This window comes from Phacochoerus africanus, chromosome 5, assembly GCF_016906955.1.
Source record: "Phacochoerus africanus isolate WHEZ1 chromosome 5, ROS_Pafr_v1, whole genome shotgun sequence".
In the NCBI taxonomy this organism is placed as follows: Eukaryota; Metazoa; Chordata; class Mammalia; order Artiodactyla; family Suidae; genus Phacochoerus; species Phacochoerus africanus.
In genome coordinates, this window is record NC_062548.1 from 44879686 (window position 1) to 44906404 (window position 26719).

The 26719-nt window shown below is 62.8% G+C and overlaps 1 protein-coding gene across 8 annotated transcripts in view; it reads right to left on the minus strand.

The window, feature by feature from the left end:
* The window catches only part of TSC2 (TSC complex subunit 2), a 36249-nt gene that overhangs the window by 6638 nt on the left and 2892 nt on the right, over positions 1–26719 (minus strand). For 3 of the 8 annotated variants that reach the window (XM_047780894.1, XM_047780892.1, XM_047780899.1), the window contains exons 4-31: positions 25297–25407; positions 24436–24580; positions 23344–23461; positions 22519–22567; positions 22035–22160; positions 21769–21842; positions 20647–20773; positions 19192–19335; positions 17781–17918; positions 17227–17330; positions 16809–16890; positions 15576–15731; positions 14550–14666; positions 12116–12238; positions 11220–11326; positions 10883–11033; positions 9514–9636; positions 8919–9053; positions 7185–7374; positions 6068–6161; positions 5797–5899; positions 5460–5554; positions 4179–4307; positions 2614–2778; positions 2338–2490; positions 2106–2218; positions 1414–1629; positions 92–295 (exon numbers count right to left, since the gene is read on the minus strand). In XM_047780894.1, the coding sequence (XP_047636850.1) occupies positions 92–295; positions 1414–1629; positions 2106–2218; positions 2338–2490; positions 2614–2778; positions 4179–4307; positions 5460–5554; positions 5797–5899; positions 6068–6161; positions 7185–7374; positions 8919–9053; positions 9514–9636; positions 10883–11033; positions 11220–11326; positions 12116–12238; positions 14550–14666; positions 15576–15731; positions 16809–16890; positions 17227–17330; positions 17781–17918; positions 19192–19335; positions 20647–20773; positions 21769–21842; positions 22035–22160; positions 22519–22567; positions 23344–23461; positions 24436–24580; positions 25297–25407 (3592 nt within the window). The remainder of the gene's footprint in view (positions 1–91; positions 296–1413; positions 1630–2105; positions 2219–2337; positions 2491–2613; positions 2779–4178; positions 4308–5459; positions 5555–5796; positions 5900–6067; positions 6162–7184; positions 7375–8918; positions 9054–9513; positions 9637–10882; positions 11034–11219; positions 11327–12115; positions 12239–14549; positions 14667–15575; positions 15732–16808; positions 16891–17226; positions 17331–17780; positions 17919–19191; positions 19336–20646; positions 20774–21768; positions 21843–22034; positions 22161–22518; positions 22568–23343; positions 23462–24435; positions 24581–25296; positions 25408–26719) is intronic. The other 5 variants (XM_047780898.1, XM_047780896.1, XM_047780897.1 and 2 more) reach the window with 3 other exon arrangements.

A 26719-nucleotide genomic window follows, 5' to 3' on the forward strand; every position in this document is an offset into this window, starting at 1 on the left:
CCCGAGGCTGGCGGGGCCGAGAAGCCTGGGGCCCCCCGGGCGCACGTGCCATCCGCCGGCGCGCAGCAGGCGGCGCGGGGCCAGCACTCACCTGTGTTAGAGCGGGGGGGCGGGGGGGGCTTGGCCGAGCCGGCCGCCGGCACCGACAGGGACTTGTACAGCGCCGTGTCCCGGCGCTCCTTGAAGCGCTCGGCAGCCATGAGGGCGTTGGACAGCTCCTGCAGGGGCATGTTGTTGATGTCCGAGGAGAAGGGGCTGAGCGGGTTCTCCAGGCTCATCAGCCAGCTGGTGTTCCCTGAGGAGGCGCAGCCGGCAGCCCTCAGCGCATCGCCACGGCCACCCGGCGGCCCCAGCCCGCAGCCCCTGCCACGCGTCCTCCAGGGCCCTGCTCAACCAGGGAGCCAGGCGAGGCCCGCCCGGGCTTGGCCCACGGCTCCCACCCCCAGCTCGCCCCCCGCCCCTGGCCTAGGAACGAGCATCTGCGGCCCCACGGCAGCTCCCGCAGGCAGGCCAGGCTTGGCCAGGCTCAGGGCCACAGTGGGGGCAGCGAGGCAACTTCAGCAGCAGACGCCTCGGGAGAGAAGAGGAGGGGCGGGTGGGACCCCGCGGGGACCGGGCCTTCCTCCCTGAGGCACCTCACGGCCAAGCATGCCACCCGCCCCACCTGGGCCTTCCCACCGGGTCTCCTGCCTCCCTCCGGCCCTTCCGACAGGAACCGGGATGGGCTGAAGGCACAGGCGGAGTCTCCTGCCCTCGCACCGGCGGCCTCACAGCCCAGTACTCGAGGCCGCCGCACCACGTGTCCCACCTACACCTGAGGTGCCTCGCAGGCAGGCCCTGGGCTTGGCCTGAGGTACCCCTACTGCGAGCAGTTGTGTCACCCCAAGTCCGCAGGAGGACGTCTAATCTCCGGGACCTCAGAACGTGACTGGATTTGGAGAGAGACTCTCTAAAGTGGTGATTAAGCTGAAACAAGACCATGCGGACGGGCCCTGAGCTGTGACCGGTGCCCTTGAAATGAAAGATGAAGACACAGATGAGAGGGAGACCACGCGAGGTCACAGTGAGAAGGCGTCTAAGAGCCAAGGAGAAGGGGAAACGAGCCCCCAGCAGCCTGACCCTGACTTCAGGCTCCAGGCCCGGGAGGAATAATTCCTGCAGTTTACGCCCACCGTCTGGGGGGCTGGGTTATAGTGGCCCCAGCAGACTAGCAAGGAGGGACCCTCTCCCCGCTGAGCCACTGGGGTCTCCCCTCACCACACGCCTCTGGGGACCTGCTCAAAAGCCACCTCTGAGCAGCTGCTGTGGCCCAGTCTTCCTGCCACTCACTCTGTGTGCCCAGAGCCTGTCACTGTCCCCACTACAGGCCAACGGCGGCCCAGGCCAACTGAGCGCAGGGCCACCCCCAGATACCTGTGGGTCTCCGGACCAAGATCTCCGCCCAGCCCTGGGTCAACAGGGGGACGTAAGCCGCCAGGTTTGTTTTCTCCTTCTGCGCAGGGAGCTGGGAGCCACCTGAGGCCTTTTCGGGTTTGCCGGCTGGGGCAGTCTGTGAGCCCGGGGAAGAGGGGCTGCCTGGGAAGTGTGAGGCCGGAGCATCCAAGGCGCCAACACGAAGGCCGTGGCCCCCTAAGGAGGAGGAGGAGGGCTGATGACCACCGCCCAACCCAGCAGGAAAGCCACCTGGGAGCCGGGCTGGCTGAGCCCTGAGCTGGGGCGCAGAGGCAGCTCAGCCTCCTTGGGTGTGGCCCTCAGTACACCCTGGGCAGCAGGAAAGGGCCCCAGCACCCGCTCGAGTCAGACCACGGCTTCTCTCAGCTGCAGCGGAGAAAAGCACCAGGGGTGAGCACCAAGCGTGAGCTGGGCTGCAGGCTAGGGCTGCTGAGGGCGCGTAGAAACACCAGCCCCGAGCGCAGACCCCAGCAGCAGGAGGCCTCACGCCACAGCCGTGCAGGTGCGTGTGCCCTGCCCCGAGGCCCCTGACAAGGCCTCCCAGAGACAGGGCTCCAGTGGTCGGGAACTGGCCACCAGCTGTCCCTCGGCGCCCAGGGCCTTCCTGAGCACAGTGGCCCCCGTGGGGGAGGCGGGGGGGGGCGGAGGCTCACCGGACATGGAGCGGACCCGGTCCCGGGCCCCGCGGCACACCTGCTGCCCAGCCTGCGACTCCAGCTTGGCTGGCGCCTCCTTTGTCTGTCTCACGTGCACACCGGGGTCGGAGCTGAGGACAGAAGGGTCCCGCAGAGTGACCAAAGGACTCCATGCCACCATCGCGTGCAGGCCTGGGCCCAGGACGGCCACCGCTGAGGCGGGGCGGCAGCGGCAGAAAAGAGCAGTCACCTCAACTCTGGGCCGCCCTGCAGCTCTCCTGAGTCCAAGCCCAGGAGTGACCGCGTCCCGGTCCCCACGCTCGTCGTCACGGTGACCAGCTTGTTCCCAACCAGCCAGGTTTTGGTCCTGCCACCAGCCAGAAGGAACTCCCCGACGGGAGACCTGAAAGCACAGGAGTGTCCGCCAACCTCGCGCCTGGCAGGGCCCCCCACGCCGCTCCTGCTGCCGTGGCTCTGACGGGGGCCGTGGCCCAAGGAAGCCCCCGGCCCGCAGCCCGCCTCACACCTCTTGGGCACAGCCGTGAAGTTGGAGAACACGTATCTGGCCATCATGTCTAGACAGGTTTCTGTGAGCTCCAGGTGCAGGTTCTTCAAGCTGTCGTCAGCCTGGGCCATCGAGTTCTCATCTGCAGACCCCAAGCTGGCGCTCGTGAGCGACGTCTGGATCCTGCTGGAGGGACGAGCCACTGCGGGGTCAGGGTGCCAGACAGGGGGCCGGGTCATCTGCCACCAGGGCCAAAGCTCACGGCATGCATGTGCTGACGGGGCCGCGCCCAGAGCCCCGCGGGGCGTGCGGCCAGCGGAGCCACAGCTTGGCCAACCGAGGGACACACCCCCGGGAGAGGGCGGCCGGGCTCAGGGGGGAGACCCGGCCCCTTCGTCCGAGCGGAGGCTGAGCCGGGAGAGACAGGCCCCACCCCCAGAAGCACAGGACAGTCGGGCGACAGCCGGGCGGCAGACCATGGAATCATGCAGAGACGTGGGACCACAGGACACCGACCAAGATTGCATTCTGCCCACAGGGCCGCCTCCCGTGGGAGACAGGGGGGGGTCTGGCCTTCCACTGAGCCTCTTCACCCCCACACAGGGGTCCCGCCGGCCCCGCCCCTGTGACCAGGAGGAGGGGCTTGTGCAGGTTTCACTGGGATACGTTTCACACCCCATTGCAGAGCTGTGCTCTCAAGAAAGAATCTATTGGGAAGGAGCTGAGGGGAACCTCTCTGAGCACCCCCTGAGCCCAGCGCCCAGCCGACTCCAACCAGACTCGGCAGAAGCCAGCCTGGGGGCTGGAGCCCAAGCCAGAGGGGCCGGGTGGGGGTGGGGGTGGTCTACGAGCTCCGGGACCCTGAGGCCTGCAGGGGCCTCCAGGTGGGAAGGCAGCGGCCTGGCCTGTTGGCTCAGGCTGCAGCCCCGAGTCCACCCCCGCGCTGGGACATGGCAGGGAGCAGTGATGAGGCCGCGACCCTGGAGAGGCCAGGCCTCCCCTCCCCTGGTCCCCTGCCCACTGCCCCCCACAAAAGCCCCTGTTCCACTTCAGCTCCAACAGAACACAGACGCTTGTACAAAAAAGGCTCAGGAAGAAAGTCCTCTCAAGAGGATGTGAAAGAAAAGCCCAGGCCTGGAGGGTGTGTTTCCACCCGACCTGCGCGGGCACCGCTCAAATCAAGGGCCAAGACCCCGGACCTCCAGGGACGGGCCTGCGGGCACCGCCACTGGACACCCGCCATCGGACAGGGGTCACCCTGCTTCGGGCTCCCCGGCCAGCCACTGCAGACACTGCGTAGCCAGCCCACGCTTGTGGGTGGCTTGGTGACAGAATGCAACCTTTCCGCCCTCTCCACTAGGGTCCCCTGGCCCGAGGGCCAGGCTCGGCAGGATGCACCCCTGCGGCCTGAGGGCGTTCCCCCCCCCGCCCTGAGCTCTCCTCCAGCTCCGGCCAAGGGGGGCATGGGCAGGCGATGAGGTCATGCAAGCAGCCCCATGCACCGCCCCCCGGGCGCTCCCGCCTGGCAACGCCACTTCGTGGGCCGAGCTCCCGGCTCTGAGCCCCCGCCCAACAGAGCCCTCTACCTGCGGACCGCGTGCTCTGAAACACTGATGCTGCGGCACCGGAAGGCATCGGCTGCAAGGCTCTCCTTGAATTCTTTCACGGGTGGGGAGTTATTCAAGCCTTGTTTGGGGGGCCTGGCTATCCTCAAACTACCAGGTGAGGAAGGAAGGCCCAAGCCCCAGAGAGCCCAGCTCCAGGGAGGGGAGAACAAGCCATTGGAGGGAGGAGGAGGAAAGGTCACAGCCCGCGGGTGAGATGGACAAAAACCATGCCAGAGGCCAGTCAGCAGGGGGAAGAAACAGAAAACAAAACGCATGAAAACATATCTCGTAAACACGACAGAGAAAATGGCTCCACGCGGGATACCCAAACAAAGAATGTGAGAGCAAATTAAACGTGTGCATCGCACCGCACGGCAGATTCCAGGCTGTGCTGACCAGGCGTCCGCCCACCCCGAGCGAGACCAGCCCTGCCCGCATGGGACCAGGTGCTGAGGTCCTGAAGGTCGCAACCCAAAAAGAGGCCAGGTCTTACTTAGCTTAAGGCCCCTGGCCCCCAGCCACCGGGCCCCTGAGAGACCTGGTGGTTCTGGAAAATGCCGTGTTCCCACCTAGGGAAGCCAAAAAAGCCTGGACGGGAAGGGGGGGCGGGGGGGGGGGGGAGCTGTTCCAATGAGATGCAGACAACACACGGCCTAGCACGGCTTCGTCAGACTTGGCGAAAGCAGCTGCGATGGAGAGCGTATCCCAATCAGCGAGGGGCTGGGCGAGCGCTCGGGAGGAGGCGGCCACCTTGGCCCGAGGCTGGGCACCCGTGGGCCCGGGGTCCTCCCTGTCCAGACCAGGGCTTTGGCTTCCCGGGAGACAGAGGCCCCGATGCAACCATGGGCTCACTTGTGGAGTCAGTGCCAGACTCAGACGCCCTAGAACTAGCACCCCGATCCCCAACCAGCAAATGTGCACTCGCCCGCTGCCCAGGCAGGCCAGGACTGGCCACAACCTAGCACGGGGGCTCCATGACACCGCAGGCCACAGTAACCGGCTTGCTGAGGAGCAGTGCTGGCCTTCCCAGCCAAGTGTGGGGTGTGTGCGGCCCTCAGAGGCGGGGCCCTGCCTCACCTCCTAGGGGTGTCTTGGAGCCCAGCATGGTCCGCATGGGGGTACACACTCGGCCAGGGCCCAGGTCCACTCCCTGGCCTGGGGGCAGCCGGCCTGTACGCACCATGCTGGTCACAGGCCACAGGCCAGCTCACGGAGCTGCCCCCTACCTCCGACACAAGGCCCGCCCACACAGCCCCGCACCTCTTGGGCCTCTCATTGAGACTGGTACTCCGAGCTCTAAAGCTGTCCTTCTCGGGGGTGTCATCAAAAGACAGGAGAACGTTGGAGCGCAGGCCCTGGCAGAACGGAGCAGACCTGAGCCGCAGGCCCTCGAGGCTTCCCGCTGCACCTGCCAGCCCCGCCCAGGCATGCCCTGAGCCAGGACGAGCTGCAGGCCCCAGGACAAAGGCAGCAACGAGCTGTGTCCCAGGAGCACCCCATCTCTCTCCCCGCCACCCATCATCCTGCTCCAGCCCCGGACAGCCAGCGGCAAAGCAGGTCCCAGCTGGAACATGGGCTGCAGCCTCCGCGGGCTCACCTTTGTGATGTAAGGAACAAAATCTTTCCGGAAGGGCAGGCGGCACCTAATGAACCACATGGCTATGACGTGATGGGCCAGGCACACAATGTACTGATTGAACCTGCAGCAAGACCATGAGGGTGGGCTGGCGGTCCCCGGGCAAGGGGCCGGGCACTGGGAGCGCAGACCAGAGGGGCGAAGGCCACAGGGGCCCACGTGGTGCTCTACCCCGGGAGGCGTGGCTCCGGCAAGCAGCGCTGACCCGAGTCACGACTGGGAGGGCACTCACTTGGAGGGGTTGGTGTACGGCAGGGAGATGGCGAACACGCTGGCATACTGCTCCGCCGCGAAGTTTCGGTAGAGGTGAGGCAGCCTGGCCAGAGCTGCAACACAAGGAGACAGCCTGGCAGACGGGCACCGCGGGGCCGAGAGTCGCCAGGGGCCTGTGCCGTTTCTGATTCTTTTTCTTTAGGGCCACACCTGCGGCACGTGCAAGTTCCCAGGCTAGGGGTTGAATTGGACTACAGCTGCAGCAGCCACAGCAACTCAGAATCCGAGCCGCATCTGCGACCTACACCACATGGCATGCCAACGCCAGATCCCCAGCCCACTGAGCGAGGCCAGGGATTGAACCCGCACCCTCATGGACACTAGCTTGTTGCTGCTGCAGCACACGGGGAATTTCCCTGTGGTGTTTCTGAAAGCCAGTGTGGCCACTCTGACCAGAGGGGGCGGCAGAGGAGGGAAGGTCACTGCCTACCCGGACATGACCTTCGCCCACCCCCGAGCCTCCGCTCTCTGCTCCAGGGGCTGGGAAACTACAGTCCCCAGGCTAATGCCCGCCAGTGGCCCCATCTTACGACCCAGGAGCCAACAACAGTCTCCACGTGTTTGGAAGAGTGTAAACACAAAGAACGCGTGGTTGAGGCCACATGTGGCCCTTCGCAGGGATAAAGCACTGCCTGCTCTTGCTGCCCACACGCCCGCAGGCCTGCAGAGGGCCAGGTGGGCACGAGGTCTGGGAAAGAAGGGCGCGCGTGGCGCCCCGCGCTCCTGGGCGAGCAAGGCCCCTCTGAGCTGTGCTGCAGGGATACAGGGAGGCTCCGAGAGCCAGGCCAAGGACAGGCACCAGCTCAGGCCACGGAGACTTCCACGCATCCACACGGACCCTGGAGGGAGAGGCGTTCACAGGGCGGGGGCACCAAGGCCTTGAGGCAGCGGAGGGCGGCAGGTCCCAGGTGCCCTCGGGCGGCCTCCCCGCAGCCAGAGGGAGGTCCCAAAGCGAGGCTGGGGAAGCTGGCAGGGGTTCTTTTGGGCGAGGCGCAGCCCTGGCGCGGGGGTCGGCCCCAGCCTGCTCACACACACCCCCCCCCCAGAGGCACCCAGGTGAAGCCAGAGACACTTACTGGACAGGAACTCGAGGAGCGGGATGGCCATGCTGGCCGTGGCCGAGATGTGCGTGAGCTTCACCACCAGGACAGGCAGCGCCTTGATGATGACGTCCGGCATCTCCACGCTGCAGACGGCCAGCGCCACCACACACTGGCTGGCGCAGCGGTAGATGAGGCCTTGCTCCAGGCAGTACACCATTTCCCGCTGTGGGCCATACAGACGCCTCAGACCAGGCCCGCCCTCTGTGCCCTGGCCCCTGCCCCCCAAACAGCCATGCTTGTCTCCCCTCCCCCACTCCAGAAGGTTCTGGAAAAGGAGGTCGCGTGCCACCGCCCAGGCCTCTGAGGGCCGAAGCAGCAGAGCCACCAGCAGCTGAGCCCACCTGAGCCCACTGGACAGGAGGGCTGCTCAAGCCAAGGGCTTTCCACGCCTCCCCACAGGCCCACATGGGCCGGGGCACGGCTCCCCTGCCCACCCCGGAGGCCGCCCTGGAGCCAGGATGCCATGGGCCCCTCACCCCTTGGTTCTGGAATCCTCAACTAATTGGCCTTATTGCAAGGGGAGACGCTGCTTGACACAGCAAGGCCACCAGCCCCCCACCACCCGTGGGCAGAGTGCCTCAGGACGGCAGAGTGGCTGTGCCCAGCAAGAGACAAGGGCCGGCTCAGGCCACCGTAAAGCACCTGGTGGCGTAAGCCCCTGCGGATGGTTCTGATGTTCTGTAGCCAGTCCCGTCCCTCAGACTCTGGGCCTCCAGGGTTCTCAGGGAAACGTCGGCCCCATAGGGCTGGCCACCCCTCGGGAGCTCAGCCGGTGAGAACAAGGCCAGGCCGCAGAGCAGCTGCAGCCAGGCTCACTCCAGGAGTCGGGGCGCCGGGGGGTGATGAGGAGTCGAGAGTCCCCGGCAGCACTTTGATCAGGAGCATGGGCTCAGGGCCCGGTCTGAGTCCAGTCCCCCCACCTAGCCATGACCCCAAGGGGGCCACCCGACCTCCCCAAGACTTCTGTTCCAGTATCAGTGAGGGTAAAGTGACAAAAAAAAGGGTCAGGAATTTGAAAAAGAGAGAGAGTAAAGGTGACAGCTCACTGCAGGCCTCTCACCCAGCGGTGTGGAACAGAACAGACACACTGGGCAAGGAGCTCCCGCTGGAGCACAGGGGGAATGAGTGTGACTGGTAGGCGTGAGGATAAGGTTTGATCCCTGGCCTTGCTCAGCGGGTGAACGATCCGGCACTGCCACGAGCTGTGGCGTAGGTCGGCCGATTAGACCCTTAGCCTGGGAACCTCCATATGCTGTGGGTGCAGCCCTGAAATGACAAAAAAAAAAAAATGACTGGGCGAGCTCTTGTGCACCTGATGATGCCATGAAGGCAGATGAAGTGGGAAGCCCTAGGCCCAGCCGCCCTGCCCCGAAAAACAGGCCCAGCTCTGCCCAGCAATGTAGCACCCATCCCAAGCTGTAGCAAGGACAAGCCAGGCAGTGCCCCTCAGAAAGAACATGGTGCTGCTGGTGGAGGGGCATCCAGCTCCTGCGTTAAGCCCACCTCCCCGCCCCCTGGAAAGAGAACTGAGGAGCCCCAGTGAGTTCAAGCATCTGCGCTCTCAGGCTGAGCCGTGGCTGCACGGGGAAGCAAAGCCCCTGGTCTCACAACCACCCAGGCCATGAGGAAGCTGTTGGGCCATCTGGCTGAAACAAACACCCCAGGGGCCAAGCTTTCAAAGCTCAACCACCCCTTCCTGTCGGGTACCTGTCTGGTTTTGTCCAAGTAGTTATGGTAAGAGATTAACGCCGTCAGCACGGGAACCACAGCGAGATGCAGGTCGGTTCTGGAAAACCCTTCCGGGGTGCCTCGGAGCCGCTCAAGGGTCTTGGGGCCTGAAAGCTAACAACCAAGGCCCAGATGTGAAGTCCTGCCTGGCTGCCAGGTCACATGGGGTGGCCGGGGGACACCAGGAGAGCTACTGAGAATGCAGCCGAGCAGGAGAAGGGATGCAAAGCCCCAAAACCTTCCTACTTCCTTCTGCGGCCCGCCATCTGCCTGCCTTTCCAGAGAAGCAAAGGGTCCCACCCTGAGCTACTGGGGAGACAGAAGACGGGACCCATGTCTCGGGAGCCTGGAAGGAGGAGGAGCAGGAGGGAAAGAGTCACAACTCCGCACAGCCCTCCAACCCGAGAGCCGAGAGCCAGGGTGGGAGCACAGGGGCCCGGAGGCGCCATCCACACTGCAGAGGACCGCGGCTCTGGGGTTGGCCTCGCGGGCCTCAGTGGTCAGGAGCCGAGGCCCCCAGACCCAGGGCGACCGGCGCAGGACGGGACGGTGGGGGGCGGGGCGGAGGGCGCACCATGGAGCAGAGAGCGGCCGACAGCTGGTCCACGCTGCAGGGCGACGTGAAGGTGAGGACCTTGTAGCGGAGCGACTCGGGCAGCTTGCTGAGCACCAGGCGGAGCACCTTCCAGTCCGTCTCCTGCCGGACGAGGGGACGCGGGGTCGGCACAGCCGGCACAGCAGCGAGGGCCCCAGCCGCCCTCCCCTTCTCCCGCAGTCCCTGCCTCTCGTGGAAGCCCGACGCCCACACGCCTCTCCTCTGGGGGGCGGAGCTTGTGCACACCGGGCCCCACCCTCCCCACAGCCCTGCCCTCCCCACCTCCGCCGGGGGCCCTGGACCCAAGGGGCCCAGAAGCCAGATGGCTCAGAAAAGAGGCTACGGGAGTTCCCGTCGTGGCGCAGTGGTTAACGAATCTGACTAGGAACCATGAGGTTGCGGGTTCGATCCCTGCCCTTGCTCAGTGGGTTAACGATCCAGTGTTGCCGTGAGCTGTGGTGTAGGTCGCAGACGCGGCTCGGATCCCATGTTGCTGTGGCTCTGGCGTAGGCTGGCAGCTACAGCTCCGATTGGACCCCTAGCCTGGGAACCGCCATATGCCGCAGGAGCGGCCCAAGAAATGGCAAAAAGACAAAAAAGAAAGAAAAGAAAAGAGGCTATGGAACTGGCTTAAGGGAAAAGGTGCGGGGATTCTCTCGACAGTCCACGGGTCCCGAGTCACCCTGGGTCCAGAGTCACCCCGGGGGCCACAGCAACACGCACGGGGTTGTGACCATCCCAAGAGCCCACCCAGTCTCCCGTGGGGTGACCCCTGCCTATAAACCACACCAGTGGCCAAGAGTCCCAATCCCAGATCCCGGCCAGGTGACACGGAAGCTGAGACTCTGCCTCTCCCTCCAGCGCTTCTCCCTGGGGAGCCCCCGCCACCCCCTCTCCTCCCGCCTCAGGCACCACCTCCGGGTCTCATCCCAGCTCCGTCCCCTACGGTGGGGAACCTACCCTGCTTTCCGCCTTTGCTCCCTCCTGCCACTGGAAGATGACCTGCCCCCCTCATGTACCCCCTTTCCGTCCCATACAGCCTATGGGTGCCTCCTTCTGAGGCACGCCCCACTTTCTGTATTTGTCTGTACACATCACCTCTGCACCAAAACCACCTCCCGGAGGCAGGCATGCCTCCAAGGCTGCACAGCCAGCTTCAGGAGGCGCGGCACACAGCAGGTGTGCAGTGCACGGCTCCAGGGCCACTGTGGAACCTTGGGGCGACAGCCTGGAAACGAGCTGTGACCCTCCTGATGTGGCCAATGCAGGGAAGGAGCTGTGCCCCCCTGGGCAGCACCTGTCGCGGTTCCGTCTGACCCAACGCAGCTGGAGGGACCGGCTGTCTCACCTGCTTCAAACACTGCAGAAGGACATGGAAGAGCAGAGAGTAGGGCAGCGAGCCCAGCCGCACGGCGGGGCCTGTGGGCGCTGGGCCAGGTGGCCCGGTGGGAGGTGACAGGGGACCACCGGCCTTCTTCTCAGAGCCTCTCTCCGGCTCCCTACGGGACCGAGGAAGGAAGCACTGAGGCCAAGGCCCCCGCTCCACCAGGCAGACGCAGGCTCCGAGCCGCCAGCCAGCTGCCGTCAGGCTCTGCGGGGACCTGCTCTCAGGCACGGGCAGTCAGGGCAGGCCCCTCCACCCCCGCCCGAGAGCCAGGGACAGGGGAAGGCACGGCCCCACGTACATGTAGTCACAGAGGCAGTAGGGGCTGAACCTCACAACCCCGTCCTTGTTGGGCAGCCCGAGGCGGTGCAAGGAGTCGGCCCGCAGCATCAGCAGGAAGTCGAAGGCCTGCAGAGGGAGAGGGCGTGACCAACAGAGCAGGACGGCGCCTGGTGGGTCACGCAGACCAACACGGCTCAGAAAAGGCTGCCTGCTAATGGCACACACGCCGCAACTTCACCACGCAGATGGTGGTGCCAGGCGGGGAGGCGCGGGCCCCCTCGGCCTCCTCCCTCAAAGCCCCGGGAGGCCCAGACGCTCCCACACCCATGGTGACAGGGTGGCAGGAGTAGACACCTCACGCACTGGCCAGGCAGCACTGTGTGGCCTCACGCACTGGCCAGGCAGCACTGTGTGGCCCTGGGTACTGAAAGCAGAGCTCTGCTCAGGACGCCTTCACTTCCCCCAACTAACGACCCGTCGTTCAGCCGACTCCCCCAATGACAGAGAGCTGCCCCGTCTTGGGCAGACGCTCTGGAAGGGACCAGGGCTTCCACTGCAGTGACCTCTGCTCAACCTGGCGCCAGCTCCCACAGTGGAAGCGCAAACCACTGCTACTGGCCACCGACAGCCTGCAGCACCAGGAGCAAGGAGCCACATGCCCCTTGGAAATTGGCACGATTCCCCCTCTCTGCCCCCCCACCCGGAAGCCACCACAGGACTGAGAGGCACCGCAGGCCAAAGAAAAAGCAGCAAGTCCTGGTGCAGACACAGCGACAGCTGGGTCTACCTGCCACCTCCCCAGCCTGTGGTCACTGCATCTCCAAGCCCAATGCAGTTGCTGGGCACCCCAGGGAACCCACCACAGCCAGCCCTGAAAGGCAGCCATGGCCAAGTGCCTGACAGGCCCCGTCCTACCTGCAGTCGGATGCTGCTGGCGATGGGCAGGGTGTAGCTGTGCTTGTAGTGGAGCTGGAGGTGGCTGACGAGCGTCTCGTACACGCGCATGGCGTGGCTGGCGGGCAGGGCGTAGAGCTTGGTCTGCGGAGAGAGCGTGCTGGTCACCGTGGGGCAGGGGCCGAGACACAGCCAGGGCGTCAGCACCTTGGTGCCTGGGCAGAGGCACCAGGGCAAGCTCTGTGGAGGTAACGGGCAGCACCCACCCATCTTGAAAACGTTTAAAACCTTCAGGGCACCAACTCCACTCTGGGGCTTCATCCCGGGGGTCAGCCCTCAGTCTTTGCAAAAAATCAAAAGACCACATCATGCACAGGGAGTCAGTGAATAAGTCATGGGGCTCCCCCACGGGCGCACTTCGTGGCAACAGGACCAGAGATCCCTGTACACTGACAGGGCACCTCCTTGACGCCACGAGGCGAAGCGGGAGGAGCCGGGGCAGAGCCAGGCACCAGGTGTGCTCCGTGAGGGGCGGTGAGCTGCCATTCCCCTGCCAGCCCCCGCCACCTGACCTCTGCAAGGTCAAGGGCACCTCTCGGATACACAAGACTGGGGAGCAGGTCTAAGAGCCCTCGGTGCTGCCAGCAACCTTGGTTTTGGGGGTTGTCCTCGGAGCCTTGGAGGAGAGCAGTGAGTGCTTAAAAAAATGCATCGCTGTTATTCAAGAAAGAAGGATCCACAAAGCTGTGCCTCCTTGGTTCAGTGTAAAAGCCAACTTTCCATGCCTGGCAAGGCACAAGTGACGCCAAGAGAACAGAGAGGACTCGGCAGCCGCTGCTCTGCCCACCCGTTCCTCTCCAGAGGTGCACAAACAGCCAGTTGGTACAGGAAAAGGCAAATCAAGGCCACGTGATTTCATGAGTTCTCTTGTGGCACAGCAGGTTAAGGATCTGGCGCTGTCACTGCGATGCTGTGGCTGAGAACCTCTGCATGCTACGGTGTGGCCAAAAAAAATCCCACAAGATTTCACACCTATTACCGTGGCAATAATGAAAACACAGAACACAAAGAGTGTGCGGGAGGACATGGAGGAACCGGAACCTCAGCCACCGCCACTGGGAGTCGAGATGGAACAGACTGTGAAACTGGTACGGCAGCCGGTACGGCAGCCGATTAAACAGGATCATCCCCTGACCCAGGTGAACCTCCAAGGGAGATGAAACACACGCCCACACAGAAACGTGAGTGTTCACCGCAGCATGAACGCCCCACAGCCAAAAAGGGGAAAGGACCTGAGTGTCCGTCAACTGATGAACGGACAAGCAAAACACGGTCTTTCCCGACGGGAAAACACCGAGTCGTAGAAAGGCGGGAACCTTGTGCTGTGCACCAGCACGCACGCAGCATGGACGACCCCTGAAGACACGATGCTCAATGACAGACGCCAGACACAAAAAGTCACACAAGCACGGTTCCGTTTCCATGAAATGCCCAGATCAGGGAGTTCCCGTTGCGGTGCAGCAGAAACGAATCTGGTTAGTATCCATGAGGACGCAGATTCAACACCCAGCGACCTCGCTCAGTGGGTTATGGGTTAAGGATCCGGCGTTGCCGTGAGCTGTGGTGGAGGCCGCAGACACGGCTTGGATCTGGCATTGCCATGGCTGTGGTGGAGGCCGGCAGCTGTAGCTCCGATTGGACCCCTAGCCTGGGAACCTCCATATGCCGCGGGTGCAGCCCCAGAAAACAAAAAAATACAAAAAAAAAGAAAAAAGAAAGAAACGCCCAGAATAAGCAAATTCATAGAGATGAAGTTCCCTTATGGAGCTGTGGATAAAGGATCCAGCATTGTCACTGCAATGGCTCAGATCACTGCTGGACATGGGTTCAATCTCTGGTCCAGGAACTTCCACATGCTACAGGTGAAGCCAAAAGAAAGAAGAAAAACGTTTCCTAGGAGATGGAAAGCATATCTGTGGTCGCCAAGGGCGGGGGTACAGAGGGGAGGATGGGAGGGACCGCTCATAGGCCTGGAGTCGCTCAGAGAACCACACGAGTGGTTCTCGAGTTGTCTACGATGACAGCGGTGCAACCCTGTGAGTACCAGACAAACCACGGATCCCTAGGCCTCCAACGGGGATCTGGGCAGTGTGTGAACTGCACCTCAGTAAAGCTGTCCTTTAAAAAAGACGGCACAACCGTGGGGCCAGAATGGGCGGCAGCCCTTCCCATCTCGGCAGCTGTGGTTGGAGCTGAGGGGCTGGTTCTGGCACAGATCGGCTCTGGCTGGGCCGCACCCACCCTGTGAAGGCTCTGAGCCCCGCTGGGACAGCGAGGACCGCACCCAACACCCTCTTCCCCGCAGGGAGTGCCACATCTCCTTGGAGACGAAGCCCAAAGGGCAGCACTCGCATGAGACGCGCTGGTCGTCACCCCCCACAGAGCAGAGGCCCACCTGCAGGATGACCAGGAGCCCCAGGACCGCCGTCTTCACGTCCTCCAAGGAGGCTGAGTACGCCGCCACGTCCCTCTCCTCCAGCTCGGAGGGTGGCGAGAGGGAGCGGGCAATCACCTACGGAGAGAAGGCCTCTACCCACTCATTAACTTTGTGGCTGCCTCGCAGCACGCGGACACCCCCAAGCCAGGGGGCGGGTCCGAGCCAGAGCTGTGACCCTCGCCACAGCCGTGGCAACACCAGATCCTTAGCCTGCTGTGCCAACCTGGGATCGAACCTGCGTCCCTGCCACTGCACCACAGTGGGAACTCCAAAATACCTCTATTTAAATTAATCCCTAGCTTTGGGGAGTTCCTATCACGGCTCAGCAGTTACGAACCCGACTAGTATTCATGAGGATGTGGGTTCGATCCCTGCCCTTGCTCAGTGGGTTAACGATCCGGTGTTGCCGTGAGCTGTGGTGTAGGTCACAGATGCGGCTCAGATCCCATGCAGCTGTGGCTGTGGCGCAGGCCGGCTACTGCAGTTCTGATTCCACCCCTACCCTGGGAGCCTCCCTATGCCGTGGGTGTGGCCCTAAGAAGCAAAAAAACAAATAACTAAGTAAATTCGTAGCTTTGGGCTCCTGAGGCAGTGAATAGTAGACGCAATGTTTTCTATCAGCAAACACCTCCTTTTTCTCTCAAAAGGAGAGGCCCACTCGACCTGCCCAAGGCCTGGTTCAAAACCTGCAACGCATTTCAAACAGCGCGTTTCTTTTAATGAGAAGTTGCTGGCTGTGTGGAAGAACGGTGGGCCCAAGCCCCTCCCGCAGCCGGCCTCCTTTGCTGACACCAGAGCCCAGGCAGTGGGACACAGTGCAGCCGCCCACCTTTGCTGGGAGGGAAGCCGCATCTCTAAGAGACCCAGGCCGTCACTCTGCAGAGAACAGAGACAGCGGGTCCAAAGAACACCGCTGCCCCCTGGGCGTGGCCACAAAGAGCAGCCCCGCTGGCAGCCCAGGCCCTAGACGCGAGCGGCCCTCACCTTCTCAATGATGTCCAGCAGGCTGTTGAAGTGGTGGGTGTGGCAGCCTTCAGCCAGGTCCACCAGCAGCTGGGTGGCAAGCTTTCGGACCTGGTGGTCTCTGTCCTCGGGGATATGGGAGAGCTGCGAGATGACCACTGAGTTGATGAGCTCCTCCTGCAGCAGGCACGAGGGCGCGGAGGTGAGCCATTGCCAGGGAACGCCATCCTCCAGCCGGGGGACCACCTGCGGCAGGGGCGGGCGAGGGCCCTTCTAGGGCACCCTGCAGGGCCCCCTGGCTCAGGAGAACAATGACAGCAAGACGGTGGTCCAGCTGGGGCACAGACCCACAGGCCCCACTCAGACGTGATGCAGCAGTGAGGTCCCCGCTCACTCTGTCACTCAAGGTCACAGGGAAGAAGAATCTGATGTGAAGGCGCCTCTGTGCACGCCGGGGGCAGGGAGAGCTCGTCCCTACAGCACAGGAGCCCTGTAACCAGGCAACATGCCGGGCACCTTCCCAGAAAGCAGGACGAGGGCCCCCCACCACAAGGGCCCCAGGGACCCAGGAGAGCTTCCTGAAAGACGCAGTGCTAAGCTGGACCCCGAAGGAGAGCGGACTCCCAGGACAGAGAGGCAGGGCAAGGGACGGCTGCCTGCGGAGAGGGCAGGAGGGGAGATCCTGGTGGGGCCGCCAGGAAGCATGGGGAGACACGCGGAGCCCGAGGGCAGCTCTCAGCACGGACCTCGCGGAGGATGGAGCAGAGAGAGAGAAAGGCAGCAGAGACAGGCAGGGCCTGGAGCCACCCCATGGACCAGGCCAGGCCAGCCGGCTTCCCTCCCTCCCTCCACGCCCTCTGCCAGGTTACAGGGGTTGTGTGGTCACAAAAAGGCCTGGGCAAGACGTTTCCTGAGGGCAGGGATGGCACCCTCCTGGACGCAGCCACAGGACTGGCCGAAGGCGTGGAGGGAGGGAGGGAAGGATGGGAGGAGTGAATGAAGGAGAAAGGAAGAGAGAGGTGGAGGGAGGGAGGGAAGGAAGGAGGCGGGAGGGGGGGGATGGAGGGAGGGAGGGAAGGAGGGGGGAAGGGGGAGGGAGGGAGGGAGGAAACAGAGCCTGCTGAGAAAGCAGGCTCCCCAGGGGCTCCAGCAGGCTGACCCCAGGAGGCTGCAGGGCTGGCAGGGGCGAGCTGCACCCACCGGCCCAGCCCCGGCAGCCACTGGTGGGGGCTCCAGGCCATGGCGGACACACACCTCGTAGAACTGTTTGTTGATGAGCAGCACGAAGGATAGGACGTCCAATACCTTGATCCGCACAGCGCTGCGCGCCTCGTTCCTGGGGGTGGGGAACCAGCTGGGGCCACGCAGGACACTGCGCCAGCCTAGCCCCCACCGGGCCCCGGCTCCCCTGGCTTCCCGGGGGACCCTGCCCGCAGACCCACCCGCCTCACCCAGATTCCCCCTGCCCGGGGCCCAGCTCGGCAAAAACCAGACCCGGAACTGGGCAAAGGGGCAGAGGCCTCAGAGGACTCTGCACTCCTGGAAAACACACTTTTCCTGCTCAGTGAGAACAGTCGCTTTCGCAAATCAGAGAGAAAGGTGCCAACTCAGTGTCCCGGACCCGGCCTGCAAGAAAGTCACAGGGACAGGCAGGCCTCCGGAGAAGCCCTACCTGAAGAATCGCTCCATCAGCAGCTGTAGGTTGTGAATCCAGCCATCCTTGGCCGGATGGATGGACTGGGCCCTGTAGGTTATTAAATTTAGGAGCGAGGACTCCTGCCAAAAGACAAAGACCTGGGGTTAGCGAGCTGCCCCTCCAGAGGGCTGCTTGTAAACGCTGCCCCACGCTGCTGGCCCAGGAGACCAGCCACGCCGAGGTCCCCGGAGGGAGCCCACACGAGAAAGGGCCTGCATCAGGCTGAGCGTCTCTGGTGCCAGGACCACCTGCCACCTGGGGCGCCAACCAGCACCTCCCTCAGCGCAGGCAGAGGAAGGGGACAGGAGGGCTGTGCTGTTACCCCTCGCCGCAAACACATGTGCTTTCAGCTTGCCGATGCCCGCAGACTTCCCCACAGGAGCACAAACTCTGCGGAGAAGCCAGCCCTGGTCTTCACTCCAGACCCACTCAGCCAGGCCTCGGAGCTGAAAGGCCCCCGCCAGGAGCCCGACCTAGTCCAGCCTCTCGCCTGAGCCCGAGGCCCCGCAGAGCTGGAGGGGTGGGCTTACAGGCCTCTGGTCCGCATATCTCTCAACGAGCTCGAAGTATCTCTCCTGAGAGCCGTGGAACTCGTTCTGATCACACAGCTCCTCCACCGTGGTCAGCAGGTCGTGGACGATGGCTGTGAGTTCCGGGCTGTCCAGGCTCTGAAACGCCAAGATGCAGTTACACACGAGGGACTTGGCATGAGTCCGCAGCTCAAAGGAGCTGAGTCTAGACACCCCCGGGCCCTCCCGCCAGGCGGGTTTCCCACAGGCAGCTCCAGGAGCCGTGACCATGTCCACGCCACAGGCCGCCACGGGCCTTCTGGAGTTTGCTCCCAGCCCGTCACTCCACGACAAAGCACTACCTGACCCGCTGTGAGCGACAAGGGCCTGGCCCAGCAGCCTTCCCCAGGGGACGAGGGCACAGGCACTACCGACCCCCAGCCCTCCTCAAAACATCGCACATGTTGCTTAGTCCTTTCCCCTTTCCCCACTTTTCCTTTCTTGGTGGAACATGATGGCTAGAGGGACCTAGAACTGACTATTCTCTTCTCCCAGATGGAAGGTTGGCTATTTCCCTTCCTCCAGGTCAGTTCGGCTCTGATAAAACCCCACGGGTTACACTCTGGTGTAACAGTTTCTCTTGACAGCAGAACTTAAAAAGACCAGAGGGTGTTGCTATATTTCAGAGTGATTCCTCCTCTCATCCTGGCTTTCAGAGGACTTTTCTCCAATGTTTATTGTCAGAATTCTCCACTCTTGAGCCTCCAGCAATTTGTACGTTACAATTTCGGCCAGTCGGCCGTGGCGTTGGTTCTCATGGAGGTGTCAGCTTGTGAATTTCTGCTCTGGTGAGCTGTGATTCTCTGTGTTTTCTTCTCAGTTTTTCCAATTTTGAGGGGAGCTATCCTGTGGCCTCATTTCTCTTATGGATCTAATAAGGGTTACTGATTTTTTAGTCTGCTCAGCTTTTTACTTGTTAGAGTGAGTGGCAACCTCTGAGCTCCTTCAGTGAAACTGGAAGTGTGTTCACTTCTTTGCAGCCTTTCCTGTCTGGAGGGTGGAGCACAGGCCTGGCCGCCTTCACACTGCCTACCCCGGTGTTCGGACGCCCCGCCCCAAGCCTGACAGGGCCTCGTCTCCCCTGCAGCCCCTGCACTGGCACGTCCTCCCTGCTACAGTCAATGCCGTCCCCCAAAGTTATAGCACGTCACCGTTGGCCCTCGGGACCCTTTGGGAACTGTCTTCAGGGTCCACCTGCAGGGCCTCACGTGTCAGTGGGCTAGTCACCTGCTAGGCGTTTCTGCTCCAGCTGATGGAGCAGGTTTGGGGAAAACGGCCGTCTTCGGGGATGGTGAGTCAACACCACTGAGAACCATCAGAGGACACAGCCCCGCGGTGCCCCCTGCGCCCCCGGCCTTCTCACCCACCTCACCTGGAGCTGCTGGAGCAGGCGTTCAATGATGTTCAGCAGGACGTCCCAGGTCACGGCCTGGAGTTCCCGCCGGTACTTCTTGATGAGTCGGGTTATGGACAGGACGATCTCATAGGACACCACCTCGTTCGGACAGGTCATGGCCTGGAACGGGGCCCCGGGCCCCGCAGCGGTCAGAGAGCCCGGCACGCCACCCTGGGAGCCTAGCGGAAGATGCCTCGCTCCCACATGTCCCACAGGCCACACGCGCGCTCTCTCGGAGGTCCCATCGTGGCTCAGGGGTGAACGAATCTGACCCGCATCCATGAGGACACGGGTTCAATCCCTGGCCTCGCTCAGTGGGTTAAAGGACCCAGCACTGCCGTGAGCTATGGTGTAGGTCGCAGACGCAGCTCGGATCCTGAGTTGCTGTGGCTGTGGTGTAGGCCGGCAGCTACAGCTCTGATTCGACCCCAAGCCTGGGAACCTCCATGTGCCCAGGTGCAGCCCTAATTAAAAAAAAAAAAAAAAAAGAGGTGCTATCTTAGGAGCCCAGAAGTGTGGTTCCTGGCTCCAAAAGGCCTGATGGAGCCAGACCATTCCCTTCAAATTCTGGGCCCCTGGCATCCTGGCCCAGGGAACCCGAAAGCTACCCTGAGGCAGGCAGTGCGCAGAGAGCACTCCCCCCACTGGCCAGGAGGTGGAGTGTGGCAGAAGGACCGGGATCGGACGCCGTGTGGAGCCTGGACAGGACCCGGCTTGGCTGCTCCTCTGGTAAGCTAAGGATGGTGTGACCGCCCTAGCTCAGCAGGGGCCCTTAGAGCAACATGAAACATGCAAACAAAATGCTCCAGGGACTTCCCACCGTGGCTCAGTGCAAACAAATCTGACTAGTAACCATGAGGACGCAGGTTTGATCCCTGGCCTTGCTCAGTGGGTTAGGGATCTGGCGTTGCCATGAGCTGTGGTGTAGGCTGGCAGCTGTAGCTCCAATTCGACCCCTAGCCTGGGAACTTCTATATGCCGTGAGTGCGGCCCTAAAAAGACAAAAAAAAAAAAAAAGGGAAGAAAATGCTCCAGGAGTTCCTGTTGGGGCTCATCAGAAATGAATCCGACTAGTGTCCACGAGGACACGGTTTAATCCCTGGCCCCCTCAGTGGGTTGGGGATCCAGCATTGCCAGGAGCTGTGGCGTAGGTTGCAGACACAGCTTGGATGTGGTGTGGCCGTGGCTGTGGTGTAGGCTGGAAGCTATGGCTCTGATTGGACCCCTAGCCTGGGAACCCCCATATGCCGTGGGTGTGGCCCTAAAAAGTCAAAAAGTAAAATAAAATAAATAAAATAACGTTCACTTGTGAATAAAACCTTCCAAAGCCCACATCCGATCCCTGCTCGCAAAGCAGGTGAGTGGACCCGCCACCTCAGCCCACAGCAGACGCGCCCACCCCTGCCCCCAGTGGCATGGCCACCGGGTTACCTCATAGAAGGATGGCAACACCGACGTCGGGGAGTTCCTGAGCGAATAGAGCCGGTGGGCTCCCCACAGAGCCATACCCACAAAGAACACGGCTCCCCGCAGCAGCGGGGCATCTTCCATGAAGGCCCTGAAAGCACACACCCAGGAAGACGGGGAGTGAGCGGGGCCCGGCCCAGCCTCAGCCCAGGCTCCTGCCGTCTCCCCCAAGGTCCCTGTGCTGGCGAGGCAGCAGCGAAGCTGGGGACACAGGCTCAGCAGCAACCACCTGACTCATTCACACATTCGCTCAGCAGGCGTCCCTGCCGACCAAGGAGCCACGCTAGACACCAGGGCGCAGAGGCCAAAGAGCGAAGGCCCTCGGCCCGCGGCGCTGACGCCCAGGAGGCAGAGGTGTGAACCAGAGGATGGCGCAGTGAAAGCCAAGGTTCCAGCTGAGCCCACAGCTGAGGAGGGAAGCCACAGGGTACGAGGCCAACCTGCTCAGGGCATCAGGAACCCGCCACATGACAGGTCAAGAGCACCTGGGGAGCCTGGACCCAGGCGGAAGGACGCCCAACAAGACGAAAGGTAGGTGGCAGAACGGAGAGCGGCAGAAGGGAGGCTGGAGGAATGGGAGCCTCACTGCCCTCCGGTTTTTATCCCAAGGGCGCAAGGAGCCAGGGCGGCTCCGAGCCAAAGGGACGGTCAGATCCGTGCTAGGAAAGGGGTGCACAGCTGCTGTGGGGGAGCGGACTTCAGGAGGCCGAGAGGGCGTGCAGGAGGGCAGGTAGGAGGTGGGAGCTGGCAGGTGAGGACAGAGGAGCCACCCCGGCACAAGGAACACAACCTGCGACAGTCTGGCTGTGGGAGGCAAGGGCCTCGGGACAGGCATCTGGAGAGGCAGCCCCATGGGAGGAGGCCCGAGGTGGGGTCAAGAGCTCAGATGCGAACATTGCGACTCTACTGGCAGCAGCAGGAAGAGAGGCGACCAGGAGGCCCAGGGCCTGCATCTGGAGCAGCCCCACGGAGGGAGCACCCGGGCAGCCCGTGCTGGGCAAGAGCCCACACAGTGACCCTTCTCCACACCACTTCGTGGTCACCGACCACCCCCTGGGCTCCCCGGGTGCCCGCCGCCGCACTTGCCTGTCCTCCATGAGGCGGCACATGTGGTAGATGGCGCTGTGGCCCAGGTGGGTGCCCAGGAGGTTACGCATCAGCTGGGAAGTAAGACGCATCATCAGGACAGACCAGCAGGTGCGAGCCCAGGGCCCCGGGCGCCAGATGGGCAGGGCGGGCCACTCCAGGACGCAGATGGCAGGCACTGAAGACAAGCCGGCCCTCGCCCTGGCCTGGCTTAGGGCCCCCGGCCGCCCCGGGAAGGACTCCGCAGGTGACAGTTCAGAGCCCACCTTCCAGCACGGCTCGCAGAGCTCCTTGACGTTGATGGTGCGGCAGAGCGTGACAATGAAGAGGGGGAGGCTCTCAGCCGGCAGGCAGTTGTAGCAGACCACAGCGTCCAGCACCTGCAGAGAGACCTGCGGGGCCAGGGAGCTGACGCCCCCAGCCTCCTCTCACCCTGCTCCAGGCACTGATCACCGCCCCTCCCCTCTGCCTAAGCGGCCTTCCTGGACCCGCAAGAGTGAGCGAGCATCCGGGAGGCACTCCTATGTCCCAGTGGCAGGGGCTCGTCCCGTCGTGAACTACGACCCCACAACAGATGGCACCCAACTGCCCCTTACTTAGGGGACAGAGTCCTGAGGCTCAGAGAGGCCTGGCAGAGAAGGGCAGCAGAGGGCTTGATGCCACCAGGGCCCAAAGTCTCTGGGGCTACGCCACTCAGCCTGCCTGGACGGAGGCGGAAAGGTACGGTCCCGCAGAGGCGCAGCTACTGACCTCTATGTCCACGGAGGACACGGTCTGGACGCAGAGCAGGCAGATCATGCTGTGGGAGGAAGCAGAGTCAGCAGAGAGGACGTCTCACTTTTGGGTCACTCTTCAAAGGCAACCAAAGTGCCTCGTTGGAGTTCTAGTCGGAAACGAATCCGACTAGAAACCGTGAGGTTACGGGTTCGATCCCTGGCCTCCACCAGTGGGTTAGGGATCCAGCATTGCTGTGAACTGTGGTGAAGGTCACAGACGTGGCTCGGATCCCGCATGGCTGTGGCTGTGGGGTAGGCCAGCGGCTGCAGCTCTGACTCAACCCCTACCCTGGGAACCTCCATGTGCCTCGGGTGTGGCCCTAAAAGCAAAAAAACAGAGTGACTCTGTTCCTCGAGGCTCCCCTCCCCCACATGGCTCAGCGCTGGGTGTGCAGCACCAACAAGACCAGGACCCCGCAGCGTTTCAGAGGGTTTCGAACAAATGACAGCAAGTGATTAAAAAACAGAAAAAAAATCAGGTGGGGGTTCCCGCTGTGGCACAGGAGGTAAGGATGGAGTAAGGGAGCAGCTGCGGCTCTGATTCTCTCCCTGGCCCAGACACTGCCGTGTGCCGTGGATGCCGGAGAAAAAGAAGAAAAAAACCATCAGGTGAGATGACGCATCTGTTGCGGGTAAACACTAGGTCAATCATCAAAAGACCAACTTAAGCGAAAGGGGGCTCTGGCCACTTCCAAGGCCTCCACTCATGTGATGGTCTAACACCTTCATTCACCCCATGGAGCTCACGTGCACCCACAAAACAGCGGGACTGTGCTCAGTACTGAAGTGCGTCTCTTACTGGACCATGGATGCGATGTACTCGTCAAGGTAACAGCTGTTGAACTTCACCAAGTTCACGAGCACCAGAAGGAACTCGGAGGTCAGGCCGACGTCCATCCACTGCAGGACAAACTCGGCTAGGAGAGAAGAGGAGGGCAGCGTCCTTCCCACTCGCCTGCTCCCCAGGACAAGGTGTCCCAGCCCCACTCGCGGCCGGAGACCTCGTCATTGGGCTCCAAAGAACGAGGGGCAGCCGGGGTGGGGGCCCGCGGAGGCCCAGCTGGAGCCGGAGCAGGTCAGCACATCCTGGACACTGGGATTCACCAGCTCCCAGGATGCCTCAAGGAGTCGGGGCTGGGGCAGGAGCAGTGTCTGAGCACCTGATGCTCAAGGAGGCCTGACCCTGCTGCGGAGGTGCAAGCTCCGGGGCGAGGGTCCAGGAGGCGTCCATGCCTACAGCTGATCTCTCCAGAGACATAAGCCAGGCTTGGCTGCCAGCCAACCAACCTGCACAAAAACCTGAGCCCAGCGTCACTCAGCACCTGGCCTGGAGGCCGAGCGGCAGATGAGGCCCTTCTGAGGGCAGGACAGCAGGGCCCAAATCCAGGTCACTTCTTCCTCTTCTCCCCCCAGCAGTGACACGGAATCTCATACCCACAGAACAAAAGGGGGGATGGCCAGCAAAGGGAAGGGCTGGGAGGCAGATTAGTCAGGAAAAGGGTACGGAAGGCAGCGCAGGGCGGCCGGGCCCCCCGAAACCTCAGGGCACTCTGGACGAGACCCAGCCTGACGGACGCCTGGCTCCGCAGCACGCTCTGCCAACCACACGACTCGGACCACCTCCCGCCCGCCCGAGAGGCACTCCTCAGAGGCTCAGCACCAGCAGATCTGGGATTAAGCCCAGGACTCTGCATTTTTAACAAGCACCCTAGGAGATCCCAGGGGCTGATCCGGGCTGCACACAGAGAAGCATACCTGTGTTGTGGCGCCCTTCGCAGGCCAACTCTGAGAGCTGCCGTACTCCCTCTGGGCCCCAGAGGGGTGCCCCCCCACCCCAGGCTAAACCTGATCGCCAAGGCCGGAGAAACCTCACACCCAAGGCGGCACTCACCCAGGTCTTCTTCCAAGTAGTTGATGTGCCTCCCGTTGTCCGTGAGTGCCTTGAAAACCTCCAGCCTCTCGTGGAGGTCTTCGTGAGAGGGGTAATCCTTGATGGCCTTAAAGAAGAGGGCCCTGAGGATGCCCAAGCGGTCCCCCTGAGACAAAACCACAGGATCAGGGTCAGCAGTCCCGCCAGGACCAGCCCCGCCCCGCCCGAGGATCCCGAGCAGCTGTACAAAGTCCACGAAGTGCTCCAGGACTCCCAGGCCTGGGGCCCTCTCTCCTGCCCGCAGCAAGTGGCCGTGAGGGACCTACGGGGTACGGATGAGATGCACTGGGCAGCGGCTGAGCAGTGCACAGAGCACCTACTATGCCCCCCTCTGTGGAAGGAGGGGCGGGCACACGCCAGGGGACAAGGTGGCCCCACCCTCGCCAGGTGCTCAAAGAACAAGTGCTCGGCCTCTGAGCAGCTGGGGGGAGAGAGAGGAAACGGGTGCGTTGCAGGAACAGCAGAGACCAGCAGGGCTGGGCACAGAGAGCCAGGAGCAGAAGCCCGCGGCGAGGGCAAGGAGGCCCATGAGAGCGAGACCGCAACGGCCCGCTCATGCCAGGTGCCAGGTCACATTTCGCATGAACTGCCTCGTCTACCCCAACATGCCCCGGAGGAAAAGGCGCGAGCAGCACTGGCACTTGAGAAGAGAGCGGGTTCGGGCTCAGGAAGCTCCAGAGCCTTGCCCAGGGTCACGGGGAGACGAGGGGGGACACCAGGGTGCCCACACAGGCAGTCCGGCTGCAGAGCCCCCGGGAACCGGCAGACCTGCGCCTGGGCCCTCACCAGAGACAAGAATGCAAACGTGGCACGTGCCCCTACCTGTCCCTGCACGATGGCCTTCAGCAGAGCCAGCACTGCGTGCCGGGCCTCTGGCGGCCGCTCTGGCTGCAGCAAGTCCGAGACGGCCTTCCAGAGCGCTTCTACCGCATGCTGCCCGGAGAAGAAGGGACGGTGGTCAGCGTGCCGGCCCCTCCACCTGAGGGCAGCTCCCCAGGCAAAGGACAGAGCAGAACCCGCCCCTCTCAAGCCCACATCCCATGTCCCCATCACAGCCCACAGTGACCAAGCTCCAAGCTTCCTCACGGGTCCCTTTGACCAGGCCACAGGCCGAGGCGGGGTGAGAGCAGGCAGGCCAGGGGCTGTCCTGACCGCCCCCAGAGATCAGCAGGGCGCCCCCTAGAGCTTGCTCAGTCTCGGGGGGTCAGGGAAGTCACTGGAAGTCTCAGAACCAGAGACACCACTGCGCTCCCCAGGCCTGTGGCCGACCCAGAAATCCAGAGCTCTGCTCTCTCTGTGTGAAGAAACCAGCCTCAGCCGCTGGGCACCACACCCCGATGCCACCTCTGCTGGCCGGCTTGACCTGCAAGCAACTCTGCCGGCTTCCGAATCTGTCTCCAGGTCCGCCCTGCCCAGAGGGAGCCGGGTCCTATCCTGGCACGGTCCCTTCTCCATGGGAACCAGCCCTGACCCCTGCAGTCACGCTCTGCAGACCACTCGCACTTTCTCAAGAAAGGAACTAAAATGTCTCAGACACTGTCCGACCAACCCCAGACACGCTGGGACTTTCACCTCCTCCGTCCCGTTCACGACACCGCTACGGATGCAGCCAAAGCCACACGCACACAGAAGCCATGGACCATCCCGGCCCCTCAGGCCTGTTGGCCTCGTCACACGGTGGTGGCTTGGCCACAGCTCCCCGGACAACCGCGGGAACGCAGACGCCTAGTCTCGCATCTCTCCCCGGTGACGGCAGAGGACCGGCGGAGGCTCTGAATCGGCCAGGTAGGACATTCACGCCTCCTCCTGTGTCACTAGCACACGAGCGTGGCAAGGTGAGAGCAGAGCCCTCCAGGAACCCCGAGGGCGACGTCCCACTCTGACCACAGGATGTCAGGGAGAGCCTGGAAGCACCCGCCCGAAACAAACATACCTGGGTCTGCAAGGCTGCTTGCCGCACCCACCTGTCACCTCCCCCAGAAAGACAGAGACAGGTGCGCTTGGACCGGCTCCTGTGGGCCCATACCTGCTCCCGACACACCCCCCTCGCCTTCCTGCGTGGGAGGACAAGCGGGCGTGCGTTTCCACAAGGCACTGCCAAACCCTCTGGGGATCTGCTGAGGGCCTAGGCCCCTTGCTGCCCACCTCCACCTGTCACTGGCCTCTCAGGGCTGTGCTCAGACCTTTCTAGAAGCTTCCCCATCACTAACTCCCTCTAAAGTGGTGTGCATCAGTTCATGAGCAA